Raw genomic sequence first — 25238 nt, forward strand, 5'->3', positions numbered from 1 at the left:
AGTATGCTGCTTCCCTCTAATACTGTACCTTCATAGCTTTTGAAAGACTCAAAAAGCTCCACAAGAGACTGGGTACCAAGCTGCTCGTGGTATTTAGAAGCAACTTGCACACACAGCTGTAGGTTTTGCCTGATGTTGGCTGACAGCATGGCACGCAAACACTCCACAGAGTCTTCAACTGAGAGTGAGCCAAAGAAGTTCACGAGCCACTGCAGAGACAGAAATTTTATTCAGTAACTTATACAGGATTTCACTGACTTCTAAGATGTGCCAACTATGCAGTTTCTACCTCAGCTACTAGAGAGAAATCTTCCACGCACTAAGAGCAAAGACTTAAAAAGAAACACACCATCTTTACAACTACAAAAGTGCAGTTTGGAAATAATATTTGAAGTACCCACCACTGGAAGTATAGATTACACTTTAATCAGTAACTGGACAAATGTTCTTGAACCACAGCTACCTGTGCTACTTCAGTACCTACAAACCATCTTACAGCAGATGCAGAAATGATACAGATTGAAAGCTCAAGTGAAGTGAACACTTCCTTACTGTGTATCACAGACTTACCTCAGGATTCAAGAGGTGAGTATGAACGACTGCACGTTTGATATCATAGAGATCCGTGTAGTGTTCCAGCGCTCGCTGAAGCAAGCCTGCCTTTTCACACAGCTGGGCAACATGAGCACGGTCATAGTGTGTAAACATCTGGTTTCCAAGAATGGCATCTGCAACCTAGGAGGTTACATTTCATATTCAGACTGTCAGAGAATCACAGCGGCTCAGCCTATAAGTTGTTGAAAAGTCACAGCAGTGACTTAGTAGTCTTTCATGTTACCAAACTAATTAGAGGTATCAGTATTAGGCATCATACTCTTGTTCAAGTCTACTGCTGTCTCTCCCCTTTCTGGAGGAACTGTGTTAAGAGGTCTTACCTGCGGGGCATGGATCAAATTCATTTCCAGGAGCCTTGTCTGAAGGTGTCCTTCTGCAGGGCGGTTGTTTTTCAAGGCATCCAACAAAAAGGACGTGCACTGCTGAAGGAGACTGTGCTCCATGAACACATCCACAATCTGTTGAGATTGGTCAAGTTAGAGAAGGGGGTCTGTGTACACACATGCACATTTTTCTGTGTATACCAACAGCCTGGCTACAAAGGCAGCTCATCACAGCACCATCATGCTGCATTCCCTTTGTTTTCATAGGATTACTACCATGGCAGCAGAGAGGCAAGTTTTACACTGTGCTTTTCTCTAGAATGGAAGAAGTGCATTACTCTGAGCTATTATGCCAGCTTTTGCCACCCACCCTATTTAGTTCTAACATAGCATGCAAATCCCAACCCTTCTCTCTTGCTGGGATAGTTGCTACTAGAAAAGCCAAGAAGTAGATTCAGTTATTTATTTAAATAACTGAAATGCTGCCTCATTTCTCTGTCCATTTAACAAGTGGCCACTGGCAGCCAGTACTCAGCTTAGATTTATTTGTTCATCCTTCTGTAAGTTCTCTGCATGGGAAGAAGTAACGTTCCATTAAAGCCCACAGTAGGACAGTAACACTCTATTGCTTAGATCAAGCCTGTGGCAGATTTGTTATCAATAAACCAGAGAGCTTCCACAAGAACTTGAGAACACACTTGTGTTTAAAGACTTAATGGTAACCCAACTTGACTAGATTAGTTTAGTCAACTCTCTAACCAGATAACTAGAGCTCTGAACTAGCCTTACCAGTGCCCAGAATGGTACTATGCTATTACCTCTGGCTAGAAAGAGACCAGTACTCTTGTTGTAGGCATCACCTGGTTAATGTTAGCCAGTGGCTCCTCATCCTGTACCAGCATCTGAGAGAACTGCAGGCCTTGCTCTGGACTGACTCTCATCACACTTCTCAGCAGAAAGATCCAGTCTGGGGTATAGCCAACCTAGAGATTTCAGAAACAGTCATGCATGTTTAAGAAGCTTTACACATCTGCTCAGCCTTCAGATTCTTTAGCATAGGGACTATGAACTGCTGGGAGCTTGCTGTGCCCATCCCCCATCTCCCAGGAATTCTCAAACAAAAGCACTGCTTGTCTGTTGACACAGAAATTCAGTATTCACCTACTTAGTAACTGAACTTGTGCCAGGGCATTTCTCTTGCTAGGTGAGAAAACTGCTTGGGACAAATCTTTCAACAGTCTTAAGGTGCCATTTATCAAGTAAAGTCCTAGACTTACAAGTGGACATTAGGCAATTTTTTTTAACAGACCACAAACCAGAAGTCTTATGAATTTAGGAAGAATCTTATCTTTATTCTCTAGAATAAGCTTAAGCCAGTCTATTAATTTGATAGTTCATAAAATTCTGGATGTTTTGAATTTTATTTTTTGCAGACTGTTCAGACTGTAGTAATACACTATGATTTGCACTATGACAAAAACACTGTTTCTCAATCTTTCCTACTTATCTCACAGAAGATAGCTTGAGAATGCACACATTAAACATAAGATAGAGCCTGCAGTTTGTGATAAACAACTTTACCTTTTTAGCATACAGCACTATTTTCTGGAACTGACCAGTTTCAGCAAAGCACTGAATCACTTTGTTTGGCACGTTAGCACGAAGGTAGACGCTGAGCGCAAGGGTTGGGTCAGCCGTCTTCACCAAGTCCCCCAGCTCCTCTGAGCACTCCAGCTGAAGTCAAAGGGGTATTTTGTCAAGCAGAAGAATTCAGAGATGTAGGATCAACAAAAGTATTGTTCACACTCAGCTGTTACAAGGCAACAGAAGTAGGCCAGTATCATGACCGAGCCTACCTTGTCTTCCTTCAGCCACTTCTCCAGGAGCTGTTTACGGCCCTGCTGCAGGACAGGGCGACACAGCTCCAGAGACTCAAACTTGTTCAGCTGGCCCTGGTCAAGCAATATTCCAAAGTACTGGAGCAAGGGAGAGGCCTGCCCAGGTTGAGCTGGTACACTCTGGAACTTCCTAATTGTATCACTGGTACGTAGAATTCCCTGAAGAGGCACAAGAGAAAAGCGATGTTTAATTAGTGAAGACTGAATATTAGTCAAAAAAACAGGTGCTAAGCTATACACTGAAGCATCTGCTGTTAGACCTCCAGGATGGAGACCATCAAACCAATGACATTCAAGCAAGAAGTCAGTGGCCACAGCAAGTCCAGTCTGGTTGGAAAAGTAGGGCAGATGCTCCTTTATGGGATTCAAGAAAATACATTAGTCAGAGCCACTACAAGACTGCAGAGAACTAAGACTGATATTACAGCACTTTATGTTTTGAATGTCAAATACTGACTAAGCTAGAGGCAAATCCCCATGACTTCTAAGCTTTACCTTTGGTGCAGATGCAGCTACTTTAGCAGCATCTGCATAGTTTCCTTGAGCAAACAGCGTGTTAAACTTTCTGGCAAACAATTCCTCTGCCCCAGCCAGGTTACTCCGTATGGCCATCCGCAGGCCCAGGTCAGGATTCTGGAGAACATTCGTAGCGTAGTTCACTATGTTGTCTTCCTCAACACATACAGAAAGCACCTGGAAAGGACAAGAGGAGTATTGAGGAGTACTGTCCCTTCCACAGCTACTGTGAAATACAGCAACATGGCTATGCAGCCCATCAATGAAGCAGCAGATTATTAAAAAAACAAAAGTTCCCCTCCAAGTAGTTCTGGTCGAGGAGAGATTAAAAAATTATTAATCAAATAGTCAGTTGCTCCCTTCCATGACGTTTGTTGCAACAAGTCACTAATTAGGTTTGTTACATTCCACCTGAGCTTCAGAAGGCTCAGAAAGAGAATGATGGATTTGTTACCTGTCCTTTTTTGTTCACCCCGATAATGCCTGAGGTAGGTTCATGAGGAGCCGTGACAAAGATGGTGTCAGCGCTAATACGGTTCATGTAGATGCACACTCCAGACTCCAAGTCGTACATGTGGATATACCCATACTTGGTGATCAGATAGATAACACCATGCTTGATTCCAATCTGCCAAAAGATGGGGTTTTATTAGTCAAAACCAGTACTGTAACAGCTAAGACAGCTGCCTATAGCCTAGTCACAGGAAAGTACTGCAGTGACATGCCTTTGTAGTGACACTAAGAACAAATATAGCTTCAGGCTGCTTCTTACAGATTCAAAAGCTTTGCTGGCCATTTGCAGGCATAGCTCCAGTGAATGGAGAGGTTGAAGGGAAATTAAAATTCATCTGCAGCAAAGGACATACTCCTCATCCTAATGAGCTGGGCTGAGGAAGGAAGTTTGGGCATAATTAGCATTCTAGTCTAGATATGTCAGTACAAGTTTCTCTTCAGAAATACTAATGAGATGAACCCACTCGCTTCCAACAAAGCCTACCCAAAGCACCAGCAGAACCTGAGCCAAACTCATCTACTGAGTACTCCAGTTTACCTGTTGAGTCACTGAAACAGGGGAGGCTTTCAGGCCAAAACGGTCTTCAGACAAGGAAGTACCTTCCCTTTGGAACAAGTCTCTGGATGTTCTGTCGATTAAGCCTCAAGCTGAAGTACAGAGCCACATGAATCCTGCCACGCACACAGTTTGCTTTGTTTACCCTTGTTTAAGCCATCTCTTGGGCCATTTATGAAGTTGGTCTATTAAGACTCCTCAGCAATTGCATGCTCTGAGACAGTCTGCTTTTATTACACAATTTCTAGAACCACAGACATTCTAAGTGAAGTTTGGTCTGTGAAAGCAACCAGCTATGTTCTTTCCTGAAGAACCTCCCACTAATGTCCCAAATTGCCTTTTCCATGCAGCTACAGCAGGAGGTGTGCTAATATTCTTAGCTAAAACTCTGAACGTTAGTAGGAAGCTCAATACCTGAAGACACTGTTGAGGGGTTTTTTGGGTCTCTTTTGTTGCTTTCATGGTTTGGGGTTTTTCAGTAGAAATTTTGTTCGGGCTTTTCCTTTGTTTTATTATTTTTAAATACTACCTGAAGTTGACATCTAGACAAATACATGAACAGACTATATATATATACACATACAAGTTACTGTTTTAACGTCCAAGGCTACCTCTCACAAACCTATTAACACCCCTCCCAGAACTAGGAAGAATTGACAGCAAAGTGTTAGTAAAAAGCATTCTTTACATACAGATGGCAGCTGCTTGCCAGGCTATATTTTTGGGGGGGTCATGTATTTACCTGCATTGCCACAGGAAAGTCTGTTTGTGCCTCAGGTGGGAAAAACACATCAACAGCTTTCTTAACAAATGGCTGATTTCCAGTAGCTGGCTGACCTACTTCAATTATGTGTAGCTAGGAAGAAAAGAGTTCATGTCACAAGATTGCCTGCAAGTACAGCCACATGAAAGAAGTTCCTCTCCTCTGATGTGCTACTGAAGTCATCTGCCACATTTGGCCAACACAGTCTGGGGAGCTGTGCTCCACATATTCAGAGTGATAAGTTTTCTGGAATTTGATAAATTAAAAACTGGGAAAAGATTTTTTTAAAAAAACCTAAACAATCACATTTTCTATGAAAAGAGACTATTCCTATTCAAGACATCCTGTTCAAGATGTTTTGAGTCAGTGTGCTGGTTTTAGCTGGAGTTAACTTTTTTCAAAGTGGCTGGTATGGGGTTAAGAAGAAAGTTAACCCTATCCCAGCCAAGACCAGCACACTCCAACTTGTCAATTCATCAGTTTTGCATGACAAGGCTCGAAAGGCCAAGACATTTATTTTGATGTTACCTGACCTCTTTATAGACTGCTCAGCAGTTGTAGTATATTCAACTGCTACTGAATTCCACATTTAGTTTGATGCAAACAACCTACCCATAGTCTCTTCTTGTACTGAATTCAAGACATATGACTGCTTAAATGACTACTTCATACACACAAAAAACTCCACATGGACATAAATTGATGTTTTAGCACCCTGGGCTCAGTTCTCATTGCATCTACATTTGTTCTTAGGCTTAAGTCTCACCCAAGGAACTCTACTTTTTGCAGTTTTTATGCTATTGAAAGAAAGCATTTTGATGCTGACCAAATATGCTGCACACGTGGTTCTCTTGTTGTTCAGAGAGCACACACTGAATGTGTGAGCACTGAAGTCCTGTTACCACAGAGTTCTGCTACAGCACAACAGGAACACAGCTGCAGGCTTTACCTTTCCTCCAGCAGGACTCCTCACAGCAAAACAGAAGAGGGTAGAAGGTTTGGCATTTCCCTCTATTTTGAATTCTGCAAAAGCTGCTGCGTGGCCTTCTATAGGTTGGGAGACTTTTCTATCAACCGAGTACAGCTGCATTGCACCAACCACACGATTTTGCTAGAAAAAAGAAAGGTCAGCTTGTACAGATAAGATTTCAAATGTTTGTAGCAAGACCTTAGGGACGGTAAACTGAAAAGCAGCAAATGTCTCTCATCCCCTCCTCCAACAGTTGAAATGCATTGAAAGTCAGGTTATTCTCACACAAAAGATATTTTTGAATTTTTGATCTATAGAAGTCAAAGTTCAGAAACTGTAGCAGCCAAAAAGTAAAGTGGGCTCTCCCAACTGTCTTCATAACAAGTCGTTTCCAGGGAACCTACCTGTGCTGAAATTCCTATCAGCAGCAGCCATTTTTGGTGTTCATCTGTTCTGTAATTGATGATTTGGCAGCCTGCAAGACTGGCATGTCTGTCAAACATCTTCTGGGGTTGTGATTCTCCCTCCATGCTCCAGTGGTAGACTGCTGTCTCTGTCACCAAGGCAACTGTATTCACAGATATCCACTTCCAGAAGATCACTTCTTCTGCCATTGTGTGGGCTTTCATTTTACTTTTCATCTCAATGTTAAAGATCTGAAGTGTTTTCCCAGCTAGTATGATAAAAATCCAAGAACATCATAGATCAATCACCACAATGGCCATCCTAGTCTGCCTATTTACAAGCACCCAGTTTAACCCACTGGGTTAAACACCAGTGGTGTTACAGACAGGGTTAGTGTCCTGTCACATCTGAGTCTCCTTTGATACTTGACTCTTAAACAGAATCCCCTCTCCACCCCCAACACCTCTACTATCTTGAAAACAAAACAAATCCTTCTTACAGACACTTACACAGACATTCCAACAACTGACAAGCGGAGACAATTAACTATAAGCTGTAGTTAAAAGACAGTCTAAGCTACAGAGCTTGTGTTAACTCTTGTTTAGGTGGCAGCACTGGTATGCCAAGTTACAGGTGTCTAGCAGATGTCACTCATTACAGAGAATGGCTCCAGTTTGTGTCCATTTAGTAGCTGCTGTAGATGAGCTGCACTAAGTCCAAGAGCATGAGATTAGAACAGCTCGAGATAGCCAAAAGATCACAGCTCCCATTTCATTCCTCTGTTGGATGAACTGCACAGTGAACTAGATGGACAGGCTCTGTACAACAAGTGCCTACTGAAGAGGACAGTCAAAAGTTCAGAAAGACTATAGAAAGGTTTGGAGCTTTAGTTCCAGTTAAGATTACTCCTTCATGATTTTGGAAACTATACTGTGAGTTTAGGCTTGATTTTAATATTTCTTTTAACTACCAGAAGCCCTACCCTAGTAAGTGTAGGCTTAAAACCAGTGTTAACTGGACCAACCTATAAAGAATAAGGGAATCTATTCCTTTCAGGAAGTCAAAGCAATGTTTTATTTCACTACAGATGAGAGAACTCAGCTCCAGGAATATTGTTTTCTGTTCACAAGACACCCACTCAGACTGACAGAGTATTGGCTTGTAATGCCATTATTTCTATCACACTTGTGACTGCCAAACTGGGAGATGTTCATTGATAGATAAAGGCTGCTGGCCATGGAGGAATCATTGTCAAGATATACTAATCCCAAGCTAATATTTATCTCCAACTGCTCTATAAATTTTAGCATAATTTATACAGTGAATTGATCATATTAGTTTAATGCAGTGCCAAGAGACAACACAACACCTCAGAGCTACCACATGCAGCATTTGCTGCCTGGTTTAACTGCATAAAGAAAGAACTATCAACCTGATCAGCTAATTCCCAGGATAGCTTGCTAACCTCCTGGGACCAAAAGCAGCCTGTTCATCAACACCTCCCTCTGCACATGCAGTTACTGTATTAGACAGATGCAATAAGCCCAGGCCTGCGAATTAATAGCTGGAAACAGCATATTTACTGTACTGGACAACAATTTATCCAGCAGTGTCCTGGTGCTATTGAGGGATGGATTTTGAACTCCCACATTGTGCAGCCTCACATGCAGAAGCAGTTCTGGAAGGGCTCTGGTCACCATCTAAAGACCAATACCAGCATGGGCTTACAGACACTGCTCTTAAGGACAGTCTTCCTGAAAAGGAAGCAGGATGTCCTTCCTAGTTTTAAGAACATAAAAGAAACCAACAAGTTACTGAAGGGAGATAAAAGCTTGTGTTTGTCCGTTTTCTAGACTTAATTTGACTGCTGTGTTACAGTTGGAAATGGCTTTAAAAGCTTCATTAAGCAGTTTAGCTCTGGATGCTGGGGGCTGCAGGAGCCATAGGTATACAATTCCCTAAGTGTGGCAACATAAATTTGAACTTCACAAGCCTAAACTGTAATTAAACTACAGAAAAGATCCGTTATTTGGATTCAAAGAGAGCAGGACCTGCTACAGAGTCATAGTGAGAGCAAGTGTGCATTTGAGTCTCAAGTCTACTTGAACACTTTATTAGGCCAAGATCCAAGACAAAAAGCCACACTCTTACATAAGTTTTTCTGATGAAGCTACCAAACTGATGAGTCTACTTAGACTGTACAGGTGTAGTCAAGTAAGGAGATTTGTTTTCTGAACACTAGCACAAGAATTTACATTTCAGTTCACTGGAGCATGAAGTTTCTCCATTCCACAAAGAATGGAAGCACCCCCAAGAGCTGCATTCTCCACTTACACCAACTGCTGAGTACTCTCAGTACAGAGCAAAGCAAGAGAATCATGAACACAAGGACAATGCATAAATCTTGGTACACCGGGAGAATGCCACATGCAATCCAGAAATGAAATTGTGCATACTGTATTTCAGTTTAAATCAAAAACCATTTCATTTCTTTTCCTGAGGGTGGGTTTGTACGTTTATTGCTCAATAATCCTGGGATTATGAGCAACTCCCAATCATGGCACACTGAGTCACAATATGCAACCATTTTGACCACTGAAACCTCACTCAATCAGCAGGGAAAAGTCTGGAGTGACAGACTGACTTAAACCATGTCTTTATATTATCATGGGTAACATACTGATTAGGTAGCTCTATTAATCCTCTCTTCTACCCAACCCTCTGATCATTAGACTATTTACAGCAGAGATCATTAAGTTTGCAACACTTGACAACATAACTTTGTATCTCATCATTAACTCAACCTTATCTGTTCAGAGGACAGATTTATTCACTCTGAATGGACAGAACAATACTCCTTTTGAGCAAGAATAAAGCTATATTATTTGAATTCTTTGGCAAGAATAAAGCTATATTATTTGAACCTCACGATAATTCATTTAATATGTTAGTTCATTAGTATGTTAGTTTTAAACACAGATTATATAGTTTCCTTTTAAGAGGAAGATGAAGCTCTGCTAGTGTGGAGAAGGCACTTTCCTTGCCAATACAGTCTGATTAAAGGGGTCCAAGATTAAGGACAGTGAACTCTTAACAGATCTGAACTTATTTTCATTGTTACCTTTGCCCATACCCTGGGTAAGGCAGTCCTTTGCAAGGTGTGTAACTACCTCAGCTAAATCACTGATTCAGCTGAAGTTAAACATTCACACTTTAGTTTTCACCTGATGTCACTATAAGCCTGAGATCCAAGACAAGAAGTTACAGGTTTTGTGCCAGTTCTGAAGAACAGTTACTTCTTGAACCCCTAAGCAATTTCACCATGATTTTTTCACAATAAAAAACACACTTAGGCAAAAATGAATAGCACACAGGACATGCTAGCAGAGGTCTCTCATAAAAATATTGCAACTTCATTTTGTCTATCAACTGTACTTCCATCACACACACCCACAAACACAGACACTGAAAGCACACTCTTCCTTCACTCGGTACAGTCAATAGTCAAAGCAGCCAAATGGTGGGAAAGGAGCCAATGGAGAACATTGTCACTGTAACACCAGTTGAGGATTCGGATTCCCCCACCTGGCTATGAAGTGAACTGTCAAATGGCCACCTCAAAGTTCAGTACTTTTTATGAGATTAGACCATTCTGAACTACCAAACACAAAATGTCAGGACAAAGTTCACTCACCATCTGTTTAGATAAGATGCAGGAAGAAAAGTACATAGTCAGTAATAGTTATTGAGATTAAATACCAGATGTTGGTCATTTGAGAAAAGAACCAGAGATGAATTAAAAATTACTTGAGCTCAGACTGCAACCTAAAGGTAGTAACAACACCACAGGTACTGGTAAGCAGAGGTCTTTTAGCTCCAAGACCTCATCACTGTCAAACTTAACATGCTTGTACATTCAGACTTTCACAACTTCTGGCCATCCTTATGACATTTTTGTTGCTATCTAGTAAGCCCTACAGAACTACAAGAAAGGGCCAGGACAGTACAGAAAATAAGAGTGGCTTTACATCTATATAAGTGTCCATTAAGTTTACAATACCTGTTTAAAGGGAAAGCATACCAGATGCTGACCTGGTCCTCAGCGAGGATAGGAGGCTGCAGTGCCAGGTCCAAGCATCTCACACCCACTTGGAGGCAAATCATCCAAAGATTACTGAAAGATCTACTGCCAAAAATACAGCATGCAAGTTCAGGCAAGAATTCTTATCCTCATATACATTCTTCTTAGATAATATACATAAAGCTGAAGAGCATTCATAAGCAGTAATGCAGCTAAACAGCAGTTTCCATACTGCAGTGCCCAGGGGTTACTCACCTTTCAGTGCTATCACTTTGGAGGCTGGATTCATGATGGCACTTTCTGCAGAAATTGGGCGCCTGATGGGTGTTGTGGGATCGCTCATGTCAATTATCACCACCTGGGCCTGCTCTCCCACCTTCTCCCTGATGCAGATGAACTTGTCAGATTCCATTGTGAGGGTGCTGAATCCAATGTTTGCTGGGTTAATACCCAAATTTTGGAGCTAAAGAGACAAAAGAGAGTGCTTTATTATCCTTCCCATGTCGAAGGTCTAACTCAAGCCTCTATGTCTAAATCTCCTCCAGAAGGAAATGCAAGACTGACAAATTTCTCTGACCAGAGTGTATATTATTGAACTATGACTTATCTTCTGATTCACTTTGTTCCACAGATAAAGAACTACACAGCTGTCAGTATTCAGGTCCTAAACACATTCCAAAGTTGTGTTATTGATGCAAACTAAAAGGAGATTTAACTTAAGCTTAACCTGGTTCTAGTAATGTGATAGACATTAGGAGTAGCATCAGTATTGCAGTTTTAACAAGGTTGGTAAATTCAATATTCAAAACTTAAGTGGTAGAACTACAACATTCAGCATCAGTGGGTCATACAGAAAGAATCAATTACCCTCATGCAACCCATTCCTAGCAACATTATGGAATGAAGTCTACATAGCAGGTCTCAAATGGCCTATTTTTACAAGTGGATCTTTTCATCTTCTTAGAATCTTATTTTTACCAGTAAAAGCTAAGGAGGATGTGTTAAAATAATCAGCCATTCCACCTCTCCTTGCCCAAAAGGTCATGCCATTTGGTTCAACACAAAGGTTGGGATTGCAATGCAGGCCCCCTCCAGCCTTATGCCCAACTCTCAAAACATAACTTGTGCTCAACCACACAACGGTAGGAACAAAGCAGTTACTACTCCTAATGTAACTTGAAGTCATTTTGTGCTGCTGAATAGACTGCCCTAGAAGTTGGCTATTTCTCATTTTCATCCTTTTGTGTTACACTTTGTTTCCATTCACTCTCAATCTCAGGCTAACAGGAGGAGGTGGCAGCACCACTGTTCCATTGGTCTGCAGTAAATCAGGTTTACCTGTGCAGCACAGCCCAGCTTGGTATGCCTGCAACCCACATTTTATATAACAGTAACTCTGACAAGCCTGAGCACCTGCTTTATGCCCCAGAGCGATGCTTTTCAAGCACAGGAACTGTATCAGCTTCACTGAAGCCTCTCAAGGGATTAACCTACACTGCTTTTCAGTGCACTGCAAATGAAAAACTACTGCCCTCAAGGAGACAGGACAGAGCCTACCACCAGCATCACTGAGTCATTAGACTCCTTTGATACACAGCACCAGGACCTTCCTACAATAGACTATAAATCCCTCAGGCAAGAATTCCTGTGATGGCATCACAAACACTGTTTTCATGGGTTTGAACTGGCTGATCATGGTTTGTTACAGCTTCTGTAAAGCTACTCACTTAAATTGTAAATTGGGTATGTAACAGATACCTCCAATGTGGTGCGTTCAGGACCGTGCCCAAGAACGCCTCAGGAATTGTTTGTTTTCTGTTGAGCTGACTAATGAAGAGCCACTCAGCTCAGTAACTGCAGATCTCAACACTCAGGTCTCAGTAAGGCAACACGAGCCCAGGGTACGCAGGCGGAAAAGGACCTTTACTCCTTCCTGCAGGTGTCTCTCAGCAGAATTGAGAGCCATCCAGCTACACCTCCCTTCAGAGGCAAACACTTCAATACACGCTACTAAACTTCAGCAGGTGCCATTCATTCCAAAAGAGAATCAGTGTTTAGGCACAAGGTCCTCAGAACGTGCTTGCACCTGGAGTTTTGAAAACAGGTCCACTGGGCAGGTGGCTATTACAGCCTTGTGTATCAGTAAGGAAAGAAGTTATCATACCAAGACAACTCCTGTACCTTTCATGTGTAACACAGAACATTTTAGTACCCAATAAACATGCAAGTTGTAGCTCCATCAACTTCTGTGACCTTGAACAACAGAGGAATAAATGACGGGCTCTTAATTCCACTGTTCTTGCTCTCGTGCTCTAAATCAGACACTGACCACACATTGTGACAAATCACATGTTCACAGTAGACACTTGAGCACTTTAATGCTGAGCACGATCTGAGTCCATCTGCCAGTAGAGCACAGCCCATTCTAAGAGACCAGTTAAGCATCACTAGAACAGTCAAGAGATTTAACAGCAGCACAGCCAAGTTCCTAACTTAATTGATCCAAATCCAGATGTATTTCCAAAGCACTGAAGCTTCCTCCAGGTCTCTTCTCAATTAGTGTGCTACAGTCTGACCTACTCTTCAAGAGACAGCCCCTGGCCACCTGCTTTGCATAGTGAGAACCTTGAGGCACTTCCTACTTGAAGTTCAGCTTTAAGCTCACGATTATTCACTCCAAACTTTGGTCCATGTTGAAGAATAACATTTTGGGTATCTTCACTAAATAAGATTTTGCATCAATTTCCCATTTTAACTATTATAAAATCTAGCAAAACTTTCAGAAAATGCAGTGCTGAATTCTGCATGATAATCACTGCCACCTGTATTATTAGGGAAGTCCATCACATCTTTTAAAGGTAAGATGTCAGTACTTCCTAAAGGATGGTCATGGGAATGCTGCAAGCTTCAGGGAATGATGACAACACTTCACAGTGTAGCAATCTGAAAACACTGAAGACTGTTCCTGCCATCAGGGGAGTGGCAAGTATCCTTGTGAGATAGTAAGTGAGGCAGTGTAAGAGGCAGAATTCCTCTACCACCAAATAAAGGGACATCAGCCAGCATCATTTCCATCCTGGATTGGACAACCCTGCCGAGATGATTTGGACTAGGCTGTTCTAAAGCACCTTCTCCCCTTCCTCAAGCACGAAATTAATTAAACTTTATTACAGCAGGCAGCAAGCACTTCACTGTGTATCTTAAAAGGCCTCAGGTGAGGCCTTCTCTCTCCAACTAAGTGTGCTTTCTTCTGAAAAGAAAGATTCAATATTACAAAGTGATTCCGGAGACATTGACTACAATTCCATGATTCCCTTTACCGTCATTTCCGTGATTTCCCCCACACTTTACTTTTGGGTACTACAATTAAGCCCCACCAAGCACCCCAGGTAGGTTACAGTGAGCCTCCCTGGAGAGGAAAGAGGAACATTCTGCTCTACCAGTACCAGCCTGATGCATCTCCTGCCCCTTCCTGCCCTAACACCCATTATCTACACACACAGCACAGAACCAGCTTCACCATCAGGCTGAACAAACCAGATAACAAAGACCTTTGCTTCACAGATATCTGGTACTATTGCAGGCTGGCTTAGATACCAAACTTATTTTTAAGCATCTTACAGGTACTGACAACTTACTGACAAGGTGAAGATGAACCTGAGATGTACTGCTTGATTCTCAGCATGAATGAAGATACAAACATTTGTAGGATGAAATACAATTATTAATCTGATATTTAGTCTTTCCCTGTTCTTTTTTACCAGCATTGTACCATTTGCTAAGAAATGGAGTCAAAATGGGCTTTTTTTACACAAGAATTCCAGACTAAGCCAGTACAGACCAACTCAGATACTAATACAAAGCCTACAAACAAAGTCCATTTGTCTAATGGGACTCCTTAAGCCTAACATACTGTCTAATACTGACACTCCAATAATTAGGATCTACGATTAGTTAAATGCAGGAGTCAGAAGAACTTTATGAATTTAATGTCTCTCTGGAGTTCAGTAAATATCCCATTTCAGCTTTATGCCACACAGCTCTAGCAGAAATGCTTGTTAGAGGTGATCAACTGTTGTTTAAGGCCATTAAAAAGAGTAGGGCTTGGACAGAGGCTATACATATCCCAGTAAAAACTGCCTGCTAAAAGCTCTGTAAGCACGTATCCTTTTAAACATAAAACAAACCAAGAGTGCACTAACAGTTCCCCATAACTCTTCCTCATGTGACCATATAAATTTACAATCATCCCCAATAAGGATGTGCATATAATTGTTGGGCATCCCTGCTCACCTCATCTCCTGATATAGTTCCCACCTTCACAGGTGAGGGACACCAAGGAAATATGGAAGACCCAAAACATGCAAGACCACCAGCTCAGAGGTTTTAGCTGCAGCTGGATTAGGTTTTCATCTTAAATGCCTGTTACTCTCTACACAAAAATCTGTTCCTGTATGTCTGTGAATGAGTCTCCCTACCATGTGTGAGGCACTTTTGAATCCAGTGAGCAAATATGGTCTCTTCATCACTAAACAGCTAAATCAAGTCAGAATAGTCAGCCCTACCTTTTCAATACAAGTCTAAAGAGTCACAGCTTGCAAATATCCTGAGTGCTTCTTAAGTCCACATGTCTAGCCAAAGCAAATTCATAAAAGCCATTCAGTTCTGTCCTGCCCATTTCACAACAGAAAGTAATTCTCAATAAGACAAGCCAGAGTATCCAAATAGAAACCAGTTTTGCCTTGAAAATGACAGAAGTAAATCTACATCCTTTATGTTTAAAACCAGAATGCTTCAGCCTCTCAGTGCTGCACCAAAATGCACAACACTTATGTATGGAGAGCATGTCATGCACACAAGTTTTTTCACAGTAGCTGGCTGTGCTCAAGAGGCTGGATCAGTTAATGAACAGAAAGTGGAACTATGTCTCTCCATCTAAGGGATGAAGGCCCCAGCCTTGGAACCTGAGACTGCACAAACAACAGTCTTCTCTGCAGACAAGCAGAGATTTTTACTAGTAAGAACTGTAAAAAGCTCAGGGCACAAAGAGAAGCTTTAAAGAGAAAACCAATGACTAAGTAAAGGAAAAGTTTTAATTTTAGATCAGGAACACTTTGTACACTGAATTCCAGTAGCATTGCTTCCTGCCTATATCCCAGCATATTTGGTCTTTTACAGCACTTCCACTGTAAATTACAATCCCCTCACAAGAGTTCAATCTGGTAAATAATTTATAATTCACTGCTCCAACAGAAGCACTGGAGTTAAGAACCTGATTAAATCACATTAGTTTAAGTAGTGTGTGCTAGTAATTCACTGTAGTGGAGATTGGCATAGTCTGGGCTGCTGCAGCTGGGCAGCCACCAGACAAGAAAAACTAAGGCCTTGCCTTATTCCCCTCCAGTGCTATGGGACTTAACTTCAATATCCTTGGGGGGAAGAATGAGCAAGGTGCAAGTATTTTATTAATTTGTGAAGACTCATAGTGAGAGTTCACCTCCAGAAACTACTGTTCAATTGTATTAAATGGAGCTAAACAGACTCGAGTTTCTTCTACCCCAACAAGACCTGGGTATCTTTTTTTCACCGCCACTATTCTCCAACCTTCAGCTCACAGGGGACTTGAGCATACAAGCTGCAACAACTCCAAATTTACGTGCTCTGTGACTGGCAGTCACTCCTCCTGCACAGCCTTGGAGCTACTGTTCAGTCAGAAGGATGATCAACACAAGGCAAAATGAGCTGCACAAGGAATGTAAACAGTCTGCTGATCCCCAGCACTCCTCCAATTCTACATGGACCAAGATCTCTGTTTCACTTCACACTACCATTTATCCACTTCCAGCAAGAGAGAGTGGGAGAGAAGAGTTCAGTATTTAGCACTGCAACTTATGTTTAGCTTCTCTGGAGAGCACTGCATGGTTCAGTTCTTCTTTTAGTAAAGTACATACAGCTACCTCGGGAAAACTCTGAACTTGAGGGAAATCACATTTCATCAGCAACAGGCTGAATTTGGAATTAATTATATCACTAACCAATCTTCTAATCACTTAAAGCCATATTAATTAATTAAAAAGGTTAGAGGTACAAACAGTACACAGATTGACTTAAGCTACAGAAAGATTCAACTCAGGATCACTGAAAACAGCACAGTTACAAGGAACTGTAACTTTTTTTGATTTATCATAAAGCAGCATAGTACATTTGCTATGCTAATACTAAATATGATAATTTATCTGTAGTCAAGCCAATTGCTTGGAAGTAGTGGGGAGGGGGGGAAGAGATTAAGCTAAATATGGGTGACAGCATAGAATTAGGAAGGGAAGGCCTCACGTTTCCACAAGTTCCCTACCAGTCAATAATAAGGAGCACATATAATTTATTCATGACTCTAGATGTTTACAACACATAACATTAAGTTAGAGCTGATAAAACTGTACTGCAGATATCCAGCCAGATCAAACACTCCAAGTTCTTACATTCCTTCCATTTTCCCTCCCTATTTATCCCACCATGTAGGGACAACTGCAGAAGCAGCACTGAGGAGGCTGACTGCATTCCTACTGCCAGCTACTCCTGATCCCAACTTCAGTATTGCTTCAGAGCTCCTGCACTCAGCCTCGGGGGGAGAAGCAGCAGAGAGTGAATGCTGATGAAATTGGGTCCTACATGTTAACAGTGGGCATCCCAAGGTTTTCCCTGCTCTTCCACACTGCTTTCACGCTGGGGAAAAGTCACTCAAGCACAGATTGAGCCCTTTAAACAAGATCAAATTATTTGAGAGCAAAAGCAGGTGGTAGCAAAAAATAGAATATGACTTCAGCACAGATCCCTCGAGAAGCAGGTGGGGAGCCCCTCACCCAAAACTGAGGTCCCACAATGCTGATATTGGCAGTGTTGCAAGACACACACCACCAGTAATCACAGAAACAGTCATTTGACATGCAAAGCAGCCCAGTACACCTCCTGCATATTAAGCGTGATGTCCTCTCATCATTGTTGTATAGACCAAACACAATCAGCAGGATTGGTTATGTTTGCTAGTTTTAAACTGTAAGAACTATAGGCTTCTCTCTAAGGAGAGTCTGACATCAGAAACACTTTGACCCCAAGTTTCTTACTTAGAAAACTGTACTGCAGCTCTTAGGAACCTATTAGAGATTATTACAATCACTGCTATAGTGGACACAGGCAGGGAGGGGGTGGAGTGACAACAGAATTTTTCACCCTGGTAAACTCTCCTAACCCATGAAAACTCAGGACACAGGTGTGTCTGCTCCCTTGGGCGCAGAGATTAGATATTTCTGGAATTCACTAGCTCTAATTACTGTTTTTCAGGCCAGAGCTCCTTCTAGGGTCACCAGGACAGTTCTTCCAGTTAAGCAAAAACCACTTCCCAAAGGGAGCTGGAAGTGGCCATAACCATTTCCCAGGCTGAAATGCCTGAAGAGGCACCAAGTCCTCACTGAGGGATGATGCCCCGTTTGTATTTTGAAATGGATGCCTGATTTGACAGAAAGGGGCGGTACAGCGACAGAAGGATGACTTGCCAAGTCCACTTCCTGTTCTCTCATTCATTTAGCAAATTCCTTTAATTCCTGCCTCAAACTGCATGTTCAGAGACCGCTCTTCTCTCACTCCATTTACAACCCTCCCTCACCACCGGGTCACAAGGAAACAGATAAACCGGTTTGTCTGTGCTGCATCCATTAGTCATGGATCCCTTCCAACGCTGGCATTACAGTTTTAACAGGCTATTAAGACAACCATGTTATTCTGGGGGAGGATTTTTTTTAAATATTGTTATGTTTGGAAGAAGGGACAGAAGCTGTGCAGCTTCCAAGTCCAAATGCTTTCTTGCACCTCATCTCACCGATTTCCTCGCAGCTCGAGCTGCACAGAAAGAGGTTCCCCGGAACCTCCGCGATCCTGACGGTAAAGCAGAAAAACCGCGATCCCTCTGCAAGACTGCGGCGTCCCCCCGAGCCAGGGCGGGAGCGCCCGCGGTCCCCGGGGCGAGCGGCGCGGCCCCGGCGCGGCGCCTCCCCCTCCCCGGAGCGGGAGGTCCCTCAGGCGGCGAGTGACTCTGCACAAATCGCGGCCGCTCCGCACGGCGCGGAGAGGCAGCCCCGGCGACAGATGGAGGGATGGACGGGCGGACGGACGGACAGACAGACGAGGCAGCTCAGAGCCCGCACCGGGGGCGGGCTCGGCCCCGCGCGCCTTCCCGCGGCGCCCAGCGGGACGGCGGCCGCGCTCCGCAGGGAGGGAAAGAAGGCACGGAGGGGGTCCCAGGGGACGGAGGGGGTTCCCCCCGCGGCCTGGCCCCCTCTCCCAGCCCCTCAGCGCGCCCCCAGCCCGCCTAGGCCGCGGCTCCCCCCCACCCCGTGAGGGACGGGGTGAGGCAGAGGAGGGGGAGCCCCTTCCCCTCGCCTCCGCCGCCGCCCCGCCGCGCTCACCTGGAAATGCTCCTGGAAGCGAATGGGCAGTATCTGGGCCATGACTGGGGGCGAGCTGCCCGGGGCAGGGGCGCGGGACAGGGGCGGGCTATGCAGCGGAGCGGGGGCCGGTGCTCCCCTCACGGCTGCGGGAGCGGCGCAGGCGCGGAGCCCTCGCTGGGATGGCGCTCGGCGCGCCCGCCGCCCTCCTCGGCCTTAGCGCGGGGCCGCTCACTCGCCGCCGGAATCACTCCGCACCTCGCCAGCCTGCCAGGGTCTCCTCAAATAGTCCCTCCCCGCCGCGCTTCTTTCCCCCGCCCATCGCCACCGCCCCTCGCCCGCCCTCAACCCCCCGCTCTTCCTCTGCCCCGCTGTCCCTGCACTCCCACTGAGGGGATGGGCTGGGGACGGCGCTCCCAGGAGAGGGGGGTCCCCGCTCCGGCTACGGCCAACAGAGAGGGGCGGGAGGGGTTGCTAAAGTGCAGGTATCCTTCCGCTGCTGCCACACGCGCTCACGTGACCCGGACCCCTCCCCGGCTCCCTCCGGCGCTGCCCCGGGCTCCCCTCACACCGACCCCGAGGCTGCCCCCGACCCCCCCTCACTCCGACCCGAGGCTGCCCCCGACCCACCCTCACACCGACCCCGGCGCTGCCCCGGGCTCTCCTCACACGGACCCCCGGCGCTGCCCCGGGCTCCCCTCACACCGACCCCCGGGGCTGTCCTCGACCCACCCTCACACCAACCCCGGGGCTTCCCCAGAGCAGCTTGGCGGTGCCGGGGCGATGGTCCCTGCCCTCAGCGCCCCGGGCTCCCGCCGGGGTGAGGAGGGAGGCAGGGGACGCCCAGGCGCTGCCCCCCCGGCGGTGGCCCTTGGTGGGCACTGGGGAACGGCAGCCATCTGCCCGGCACCTGCCGTCATGGCCGGCAGTGCCAGAGCGTGGCTCTCCTTCTCCTCCTCGGGAGCCCCCGGGACCCTCAGGAGGCTCGGCCAGCGCTGGGGGCCGGCGGAACAGCTGCCCTTGGCCCACCTTGACTTGCCCTAGCGCCATGTAGGCTTTGCTGCCTGCAGCCGTGCCCGGAGGTACGTGAGGGGTTTTATGACCACATGTTTGGAAAACCATCCCGCTGTTTTGCCCCGTGCGATTTCTAAATAGGAATAGGGCTCCTTCCCCCAAGAGTTGACACTGTGAAGTGGAAGTTATTGAATAACCAAGAAGTGAAGGGTTCAACATGCAAGAGGTACATCAACACCTTTTTCTTTCACCCTCACTCCTAGCCAGCCCATTAGCATCAGATGAGGGAGGTGAAGGTAATGTTAAAGCTATTATATTTCTCCTAAATTACAGTAATCCTTTGAGATGGAAATTGCTGCAGTGTTGCTAGCTCCAGCACTTTTATCCAGAGTATTGTGTTGTTCACATTCTCCCAGAGAGCTCAGCTCTGGGAAACACGGGATTACGGGAGAATCTCTAATTTAATTTTTTATAGATTAGTTTCTTATGTACTGAGTTGTGAAGCAAAGCTGAACAAGGGACCCCTGAAGACTCAAAACCAGAAGGCAGATTAAAACAGTTTCAAATATATTACAATTTAAAACCTCATTATTTTAACTTCACCTCATTCATTTTTAATACATGGAGAGGGGAATTGCCAAAACTGGGTTAGGTTTCCAAAGGAATCATAGGCATGGCTCTGCTGAGACACCTTGGGTTCTACTGGCATGCACAGTCACAGGCTGCAGCCACAGGGACCCCTTTGCCATATTTGGGAGACACGAAGGTCTACATCTGGACAGAGGAAACCCTGAACAGCCCATTGAACAGGTGGCTGGGATGAGGTGCTGCTAAAGCCCCATCCCTGAGGAAATCTGGGATCTGTAGCTGTCCCCAGAAGACTCCTGACTGGGGTTAAGTACCAAGGTCTGGTCTCTCAAAAGAACAAAGCAAAAACTGGAGCTGAAGTGGAGACAGCTTTTCTTTACATGGTCAAAAGGGGTTTGAGTAGCATCTGCCCTGCAGGTTTGTTAGTATTTTAATTAAGGTGGGTTATGAGTTTCCAAATGAGGGCAAGTCAGCAGTGCTGCAGAGACAGACCGGCAGTGGGATGTCAGGACATCATCTGTCACCAGCCCATGTTGGTGTAGTGAGTTTGTTCTGTGTTTTCTTCTGTCAGCTGTCCTCCCTTACAGTCACTTTATGGATGCTAATTATTTATATCCAGACCTCCTATTTTTGCTCTTTAGTTTATAGCTAACTATGTCTTAAAGAAAAACAAGGCACAGACTTTCATCATTTATTTCACAAATAAAGTAAGACCTCTTAAGTAATGTACATAGTTATACTATATACATTTTTATATCATTTTTGTTTTAAAGAGAACTGTGACAAAAGAAAGAAGCAACAGATTTGTCCCTGAGATTTATTTTTATCATTAAGAATTACAAATGCACAAAAGTCACTGTGTATTGTGTGCAATCCCTCTTAGTAGTCTGGCACCAAACTGCTGATGTGAACTAGAGAGATCACTGGCAAGGAAATCGAGTCTCTTTTAAAGTATAATTAAAATTAAAGGTCTGTTATATTTCTTCACTCCAGTTTTAATAATATAATCCTTCATGCCCAATCCCAGCTGGCCAAATCCTAATTACAACATCCCACAATATCCATCATAAAAAAAGCATCTGCCTTTATGTAAGAGTGCTGTGCCACACTTCTGCCTGCTGATGTCTTTCTCATCTGTACCTTCTTTACACCTCTCTGTGTCTAAATATCTGTCCTTTATAAGACCCAGCTTTGCTGATCCCAAGGGTTACATTCTTTGCAAGCTCTGTGAAAGTGCTGGACACTGTGGCACAAATCACAAAAAAAAAATGGGAAAAGTGTTTTGCCATCTTTTGTGCACTTTGCAGCCTGCTGAGCTTCCGCTGCAAAAGGAACTGCCCTCTGCACAGTCAGCTGTGTGCATGGATGTTTTAACTGACTATTTTAACCTTGCTTTCTATATTTAGTTTGGGATCTCTCAATGGGAAGGCACTACTGGCCTTATTTAAGGTATTTCTCCTACAGTCTATAGTCTATTAAAAGGCAATGTAAAGGGTCTCTAATGGTTTGTTGTGTTAGTGCCCCTCTGATTAGTGACTGCTACTCTCCTGCTCCCTTATACAAGGCAGAGCCACAGCATCCAGCAGCTGAGAAGAGCGTAAGCCCTAGAAATCCTTTAACAAAGCAAATGGAAAAGCTCCTGGTAAATGTTTCTCTATTTATTTCAGAGGTTGTTCTCATCCAAATATTTGGTTTTCTGGCTCATCCTATGGATGGCAGCCTGATGCTTTTTTTTTTTTTTTCAGTGTTTGAAAACAGCCCTGAGAAGAGCTGCATTTTTGTCTTGGAGAGGCTGTTATTTACATGGAAAAATGTATGTATTGTGCATGTTTCTAGTCTTCTTCCCACAGAATCATCCAAGGAAGTTATTGCTCAACATCTGTTCAAGTCACCACTTAACTGCACGAGTGTTCATTTTGCAAACTTTTGGCTACTTTGCTGTTTTGATCCAAAAAAAGTCAAATGGCACTGGCACATCTTCTGCCCTGTGTTAGAGAGTGTCCACTGCAGACCTGCCCAAGTGGGATCACGTGCAGCTCCAAGGGGTGGAGAGTCTGCATCTTGGACTCGCTCGTCCTCCCCGTGCCTGGTGGTTGAAACTGCTGGAGAGCTGCTGCCTGTGGCACAGCACTGACGGCAGGATGTGGATCCACATCTGTTCCCAGCTCGTCGGAGTGTCAATGTTTTGCTTACCAGATAAATGCAAACCTCGGGAAAGCTGGATCAGCTGTCACACCGAGATGTTGTGGGGCAGCAACGTCAGAGCGTCACAACAGCTCCTAAAGTTCCCACATTTGGTCTCTCCTGGAGAAAACTGGTATTTCATGGATCTCGAGGCCCTCACTGACTGTTTGCCTCAGAATCCAGTTTGAAATTGTACTCCTTGTTTTTCAAACCACACCCTCGCTCCTTGGACTTCTTTCCAGCTTGTCTCCTGGAGACGTGGAGCCCTCCCCTTTCCTCCCCTCTGTCTCTTCTCTCCTTCCAACAGGCTCCTCACTGCTGAGTCAAGAACTGTCTCCTCTCACCGTCTCCCATCCAGAGCTGACTCCTTGTGCATGTCCTGCAGTCATTCTCCATTTTAGTGCAAAGTTCCATTCAAATAATGCTCTTTTCTCCTGGAATTCAATTCTTCTTTTCCATCTGTTCTTACTGAATGCATAACTCTGGGTCATACAAAGCACTCTGAGGCTCTGGATGAGTTTGTTCTGTGGTTTGTGTAAGTCACTGCAAGCTCCTGAGACCCAGCTGGTAAAAATGGCAATGTTTTTTAAGAAATTATTTGAAATGCAAAGATTCTGTTGCAGAGTTGTTTAATATGTAATTGTTTAATGTTTAAATTCCCTCTAGTTCATTCTTTGAAAGAAGAATGGCATTGCACATGCTTAGAATTTAAAGGCATTTAACTCCTGACGTGTTCTTGATAAAGGTCACTTTATGAATTTAGTTCAGTATGCAAAGCCCCACCCTGTAGTCCCTGAACATGAAAGCTCTGCTGGAGATTATAATCCCCATCATCTCCATCAGCAGATTCTGATGGCATTTAATGTCAAAATGAACAGAAGTGTCTAGAGGCAGTAGCAGTGCAGGCTGGAGGTCTCAGAGAATGCCATGGTGAGACATAATTTCCTTGTAGCTTGCAAACAATATGCCTGTCTTGCCTCCCAGAAGCATTTCCATTGGAAGGAGCCATTTCTGTCCACGAGCAGTACACAGACATCGATGCTCTGTGCATTCCTAGAGCTGTTTGCTCCTTCCCTGGACACTGGTGTTCTCCAGGCTTTGCAGCACAGGTGCTGAATCCCTTACATGGCAGTTTCTCAGCTGAAATTGCAGCTCCTCCAACCAGCCTTGTAAAAACAGAGATCTACTGGCGAGTGACGCAAAGCTGGATAAAGGGCACGGGAGTCAACGTGTGCCTTCAGAATCCTGACAGATGGATCAGGGCTGTGTGCTACAACAACCCTTGGAGGAGCTGAATTCCTCCTGGGTGTTTCCTCTGGCAGCTCATTCATCAAGCGGAGAGAGGGTGAATGTGTTCTTTGAAAACACAACCAGTGGCAAGGGATGAGGGAGCTGATATAAATCCAGGGTGGATCTCTCACTGATTTCACCAGGTCTGGAATGACAGGAACCAAGCTACGCTTCTAAACAGACCAAGTAAAATCTTAGCCTAGATGGTGCGAATGGTTGAACACCACTCAGGAGCATAACTAGTCAGTGTGTGCAAATAGGGCACGAGAAAGGGCTGGGAAGGACCTGGAGGGGTCTGCTGGTTGTCACCTCTGTCCTACAGCAAGGCTGAATGTGCCAATTGCAGATTAGCAGGGTGATTTGGGAAATGCTGAATATATTGACTGTTAGGGCCTTTTAGCTATTTCCTTTGAAATGGACCCTTGACAGGGAAAACCTCAGTGTTCATTTTCTTAACATTATTACATTATCCAGGAAAGAGAATGAAGCCAAGAAAAGCAGAAACCCTGTTACATTTTCGAGTATAGTGGTAAACTATGCAGATTGTAAACAGACTTTTTATTTTCTATAGGGCATTTAAAATATATTTCCCCTTCTCTTAATCCTGGCAAGAAGCACTCTCTAAACTCATAAGCTATGAATACCCCCATCTCCAGAAGGAAACAACTCTTTATGACTGTTCTTGTTTGCCTTGCTTCCTTTTCCCCACCACAGTAAGTTTTGAGACCAGTGGCCAAATTCAGCCATGTGTGATGGAGAGGAATAAGCTCAAAGAAACTGGATTCCAGCAACTTTCATGAAAATAGGCAGCCAGAGAGTGGAGAGACTTTTATTTAGAAGGAATGGCTGAAGTGGGAGTTCAGCCCTTACTGGAAAATCTATGAAGTCAGTGCAAACTGTGGGGGGAAAAAAAAGTCTTTGACCAAGGTCTGCACCTTCTTGAATTAGTTTTATTGTTCATGAAATATTTTTGTTCCATTCCTTTATTCCCAAATTCCTGCTTTTGTATGAATCTGTACCTTTGTCTGCATTAACTTTAAAGATAGGTTCAGAAATGCTGTCCTGAAAACACCATTATTTCCTG

General features: G+C 44.2%; 1 protein-coding gene and 1 long non-coding RNA gene across 6 annotated transcripts in view; one reads left to right on the forward strand and one right to left on the reverse strand.

The window, feature by feature from the left end:
* CLTCL1 (clathrin heavy chain like 1) overlaps nucleotides 1-19508 on the reverse strand; it is a 35211-nt gene extending 15703 nt beyond the window's left edge. For 2 of the 5 annotated variants that reach the window (XR_007904271.1, XM_051785788.1), the window contains exons 1-13: nucleotides 19100-19508; nucleotides 10896-11103; nucleotides 6559-6827; nucleotides 6134-6295; nucleotides 5164-5277; nucleotides 3807-3980; nucleotides 3332-3529; nucleotides 2795-2995; nucleotides 2520-2672; nucleotides 1799-1921; nucleotides 936-1073; nucleotides 571-735; nucleotides 29-209 (exon numbers count right to left, since the gene is read on the reverse strand). Coding sequence is in view for 4 of the 5 variants with exons in the window: in XM_051785788.1 (XP_051641748.1) it covers nucleotides 29-209; nucleotides 571-735; nucleotides 936-1073; nucleotides 1799-1921; nucleotides 2520-2672; nucleotides 2795-2995; nucleotides 3332-3529; nucleotides 3807-3980; nucleotides 5164-5277; nucleotides 6134-6295; nucleotides 6559-6827; nucleotides 10896-11103; nucleotides 19100-19141 (2128 nt within the window). In the remaining variant the exon portion in view is untranslated. The remainder of the gene's footprint in view (nucleotides 1-28; nucleotides 210-570; nucleotides 736-935; nucleotides 1074-1798; nucleotides 1922-2519; nucleotides 2673-2794; nucleotides 2996-3331; nucleotides 3530-3806; nucleotides 3981-5163; nucleotides 5278-6133; nucleotides 6296-6558; nucleotides 6828-10895; nucleotides 11104-19099) is intronic. The other 3 variants (XM_051785787.1, XM_051785785.1, XM_051785786.1) reach the window with 2 other exon arrangements.
* A 361-nt stretch (nucleotides 19509-19869) lies between these two features.
* LOC127470364 (uncharacterized) lies at nucleotides 19870-23739 on the forward strand. Its single transcript, XR_007904273.1, has 3 exons — nucleotides 19870-20160; nucleotides 22245-22322; nucleotides 22426-23739. It is a non-coding gene; the product is annotated as an uncharacterized LOC127470364 (long non-coding RNA).
* Nucleotides 23740-25238: the final 1499 nt, after the last annotated feature.

The sequence above is a fragment of the Manacus candei genome, unplaced genomic scaffold (genome assembly GCF_025592945.1).
Source record: "Manacus candei isolate 608988 ecotype Guabito, Panama unplaced genomic scaffold, ASM2559294v1 h1tg000020l, whole genome shotgun sequence".
Taxonomy (NCBI): Eukaryota; Metazoa; Chordata; class Aves; order Passeriformes; family Pipridae; genus Manacus; species Manacus candei.